The 5,083-nt window shown below is 30.6% G+C and overlaps 1 protein-coding gene across 1 annotated transcript; it reads left to right on the top strand.

The window, feature by feature from the left end:
* Positions 1 to 4,448: 4,448 nt before the first annotated feature.
* Positions 4,449 to 4,880, top strand: LOC115878445. Its single transcript, XM_030894954.1, has one exon. The coding sequence runs from the start codon at positions 4,449 to 4,451 to the stop codon at positions 4,878 to 4,880; it is 432 nt and encodes a 143-aa protein (XP_030750814.1).
* The last annotated feature ends 203 nt before the right edge of the window (positions 4,881 to 5,083 follow it).

Here is a 5,083-nt window from a genome sequence, read left to right on the forward strand (position 1 = left end):
AAACTTGTCTAGTTTAGTATAATGTAAATTTAAAAAATATTTTTAGATACGCTAAAACGTTTAATGCATGTCCCCATGTAAAATATATTGGAGCATTACTTTTGTATTTTGGCATATCATATTTACCAGTAGCAATAATATGTTCTGTAAGGTTTAGTTTGGTAAGATTATTTTTTTTATAATTTATATATTTACTATACAGGGTGGCGCCTCTCATACGCCGCGGAAGCTCCAAGGAGAGCGATAGTTTATATCAAAATGAAATTTTGGTAGCATATGTAGGTTAACTGAAAGAATTTTATAAAAATATATAGAATTATGCAGGGTGTCCCCAAAAAAAGTTACACGTCAAAGTTGTTTTTTTTTCTAATGGAACACCCTATGTATTAATAGATTTTCGGATTCTAGGAAAAAAATAAATGTTTTATTAAAGAAGCATATACGTAAATTCTAAGAATTTTGACATATTTCATGTTTTGTGAAAATGAAGAGCGAATTTTAAATTTCGATAACAGCTGCCTAAATTTTAGTTGATCTTGTATAGCCTGATATTTAATTATTACAGTAACCTTTATATGTTAAACCAAATTGAAATTTGACTAGCAAACTTATACAGGGTGAGACAAAATTAATATGGAACATTACTCGCTTTTTAAAGCACGTTACTGCTTTATTTTAAATGGAACATCCAGTACATTTTTTGGGTGTTCAAAATATTATTAAGGTTGACTACCTCTCAGAAAAAAAATTTTCCTAGATATTTTAATTTTTATGATTTTGTGTCAGTAGATTTTATTATTTGAAAAAATCTAGGGTGGCTGTGTGATATACCTTTTGTTAATTTAACAAAAATTAAAAATTGTAGATTAAAATACTCAACGGTAATAAAATGATACACATTTAAAACATATTTTAATTATTACAGAATTAAAAGTAGATATAAACCTATAATTATGTGACAAAAATTAGCTAGATGAAATCAGATGCTCAAAATGCTTCCTTTCCTGTTAACTGCATAAAATTATCATTTTATTTTAAAAGGCATATGTGGAGTTCTACCTTGAAAAGCAGCTACAATAATTTCTCTCATATTCTCTCGTTGGTCGAGTTTTGTAAACACTGTCTTTAACATATCCCCATAAAAAAACAGGCTAAATAAAATCAGGAAAATTTAAGTATTATATTAATTGGTGAACCACTGTTATCACCAACTAATAGGATCATACCAATTCTCTCTGATGCAGGATATGTTTGCATTTTCGGCAAATTCCTGAGAATTTGTTTTATTGTTTTAACTGACACAAAATGAAAACTAGTTGTTACAGTTGGACTAATTAGACAGCTATGTTGAAGTAATATCAGACATATCAAGACCACCCAAAATTTTATCAAATAATTTTTGTTTGAGGGGTAGGCAACCATAATACTATTTTGAAGAAACATGAATTATCCATTAAATATCGGAATAATATACTAGGTGTTCCATTTAAAATAAAAGAGTAACATGCTTTTAAAGGTGACCAATGTTCAATATCAATTTTGTCTCACCCTCTATAACTTTTTGGATCCAGTTTTAATTTGATATAAAATACAATAATTAATTTAACTACATATTAGGTTATATCGGGTAAATTCTAATTTAGGTAGCTTTTATTATAATTTAAAAATTGTTCTTTATTTCTAGAAAATGTTAAATATGTCAAAAACCTTGCATCTCAGTCACATACTTCTCTTATAAAACTCACCTTTATTTTTCTCTCAGAATCCAAAAATTAATTAATATATAGGATGTTCCATTATAAAAACAAAACTTTGATATATAACTTTTTTTGAGGACACCCTGTAGAACTCTCTATATTTTTAAATAGTGCTCTGAATTAACCTACTTATGCTCACAAAATGTCATTTCAATAGAAACTGTCGTTCTCCTTGGAGCTTCCGCGGCGTATGAGAGGCACCACCCTGTTTATAGTTTTTACTAAAGTTGTGATTTTTATGAAGATAAGCAATACAAAATTAATTACCTTAACTTGACTGTGCTCGAGATACAATAATTTTAAAAATTATTATTGTAGAAATTATGTTATTTATTGCTGCATTTTCTCTGTCCACTTTTAGGTACAAGTTCGTTTATTGGTAGTTTCTCTTATTTTCTGTACCATTCCCAACTTAATATTTCTATGTGGTACTGGACAGGTAATGGAAGATCAAGTAAATTTCCGAATATACAGGGTGTCCCAGAAATAACTGCAAGTATTTTAACTGGTAGAATATTTCGGCCTCAGAAACACGCCTATGAGGTCTTTTTGCGAAAAAAGTTTTGGAATTTTCTTTAGTTTTAAGTTAAAAAACATAATTTCTTGATAATATGGCAACATAGGTAGTAGACTAAATTTACATAAAAGAAAATCCAGAAAAGATCGAGTGGTTCTCAAAATTTAAGCAAAAAAGCATTTTTTGTTTAAATTTTCAAAGTAAAATAACTCGGTTGTTTTGGACTTATTTGAAAAATGGTAAAGAAAAAAAAAATGTTTCTTTTGACCTGATCTACCATCCCTTAAAATACTTGGACTTATTTTTGGGACACCCTGTAGAACTAAAATTAAAGAATAAAGTATTTTTTACAGTCCTTGATTTTCAGTATTCAGAAGTTCATAATGCATTGATCAATATGTCTTGGTATGCTTGGAATAACAAAAATCTGAAAATTTATCTTATGTTCCTAACGCGAACGTACAGACCGATACAGATACACTTTGGCTTAAATTCTATACTGAACCATGAAGAGGCATTAAGAGTAAATATTTAAGCTCGAGTTTTTCTAATTGTTTATTTTAAATTTTTTAGTACATCAAGTTTTACTACGTTCTTTTCATGTTTATATATCGAACAACCCTGATAGAAAAATTTAAACTACCAGGAACGTAGTATTTAACAAGCGATTGGCTCAATAATAAAATGTAAATAATTTGTGGGGAAGAAGAAGATTGATTCCAATGTCATCTGACACATGACGTAACTTTTTTTGTGTAGATTAAAATTCACTAAAATATGAAATAAATATCATTAAATTAATAAGTATTGTTTTATTTAACCGATCCTACCGACTGCGCTTTATACAGTGTTTCAGAAAACATGTGCCATCTTTCGTGGGGAGATTCTTCACGTAAAAGTAAGACTTATTTTTCATATCAACATAGGTTCGATTCTGCTTTGTTTCGTAGCTACAGGGTGTTAAAGTCTTAATAATCTTTCGATTTATCATTACTTTCTTCCAAGTATTTTTAGTGATTTGAACGAAATTTCGAGGGTAAAAGTTACTATAAGTCCTACATATTTTAATGCTAAAGAAAGTGTCAATAAATTTATCAGGGACGTGCATATGGGTTATCACATAAAAAAAACCGTGCGCCACTGACTTTTTTTTTTGATATCAAAATTGCATAGGCCGTTTAATGCCAATTAAAAGTTAGCTCTTGATATTTTGTCGAATTCGGCCTCCTTGATAAAATAAACGCAATTTTATTAATCATAATTAATAAAAAAATAAAATTAATAAATTATATATTTTACCTGATTTATTATTAAACATTATTACTATTAAAAATTATTATTATTTTAAAAAAGTAAAGTGTTCTCGAATAGTTGAATTTGAATATTTTAAATAGTTTGTTTCTTTATTCTTTGTATTTTTTTACCTCCGACGACGGAAAGACATAAACTTTCCGAAACGTTAAGCATTTTTTTCTTTGTTAGGCAAATTTGTATTACTGTAAACATAACTTCTGACAAGCAGTGTCCGTTTAGGTTTAACGCAGAAGTGTTTACTAAAAATAACTATTTTATTTTGTAGATTTTTCTTTGGAGAGATGAATCCGCCACATAGGTATAGACATTTTTTATTATTACTATTAGTCCAACATACAGAAATTTTTAATAAAATAATAATGGTATTTAAGATAATTACAATTTTTTTCACCTTTTTGAGCCATCCTTGTTCCATTGGAAAAAATTGAAATCTGATTAAAAATACGATTTGGGTATCTTTTACCCGACCAGGACACGAAAAACATTAGAAGATCAAATCTATTTTTTTAAGGCTCCTTGATTAAAAATTAGGGTTTTTAACACAGCCATAGTACTCTAAATTTAAAATAAGATTTTTTTAAAGCGAAAATGTCAATAGTTGACATATTATATGTCATTCTATTCAAAGTGCCATTTTCTATCGAATAAAGTAAAAACAAACCGAGGGCGCTATTTAAAAATCAAAAGTTGTAGTCATTTCCGGTGAAATAGGAAGTAACCAAAAACAATTGAATACGTCAATCAATCCTAATTTATGTCATATACTAACATACCATATACTAACATAATAATCATAAATAGCAATAAATCCAGTAAAGCAAGTCAACTATCTTGGATTCCACATAGACCGTGCACTCACGATGGGCATGCACATCAAGGAGGTGTGTCTGAAATCACAACGATCTGCTAAAGCGTTGTCCGCAATACTGCCAAACGTTCGGGGCCCAATACCAGCAAAGAGAAGAGTGTTAGCATATGCGTGCCAGAATATTAATATGTATGGAGCACCTGTGTGGAACGAAGCAACCAATATGCACGTAAATAAAAAAAGACTTGAAGGTGCACAGAGAGTCATGGCTTTGAGGGTCTACTCGGCGTATCGGACAACTTCAACTGAGGCAGCCTTGGTGATATCGGGTCTGGTGCCCTTGCATCTTCTCTCAAGAGAAAGAGAACGACTCTTTCTAAACGGTGAAGTACAAACCAGGGCAAGCAGAGAGATGGAGAGAAACCGCACAGTGCAGCAGTGGCAGGCAGAATGGGAAGCATCACAAAAAGGAAGATGGACATAAAAAAGAAAGATGGACATCAAATATTGAGTGGCCACGGAAATTTTGGGAGTTACCTGTGTAAAATTGGAAAGAGGGAAGTCACGGAATGCCGATACTGTGCTGAACCCAATGATACTCCAGAACACACAATGTTTGCTTGTCCAAGATGGGAACAGGAAAGATGTGAGGTACGCATGACGATTGGTGGCAACATCTTCGCAGAT

The sequence above is a fragment of the Sitophilus oryzae genome, unplaced genomic scaffold, assembly GCF_002938485.1.
Source record: "Sitophilus oryzae breed Bouriz unplaced genomic scaffold, Soryzae_2.0 scaffold_1512_pilon_pilon, whole genome shotgun sequence".
Taxonomy (NCBI): Eukaryota; Metazoa; Arthropoda; class Insecta; order Coleoptera; family Curculionidae; genus Sitophilus; species Sitophilus oryzae.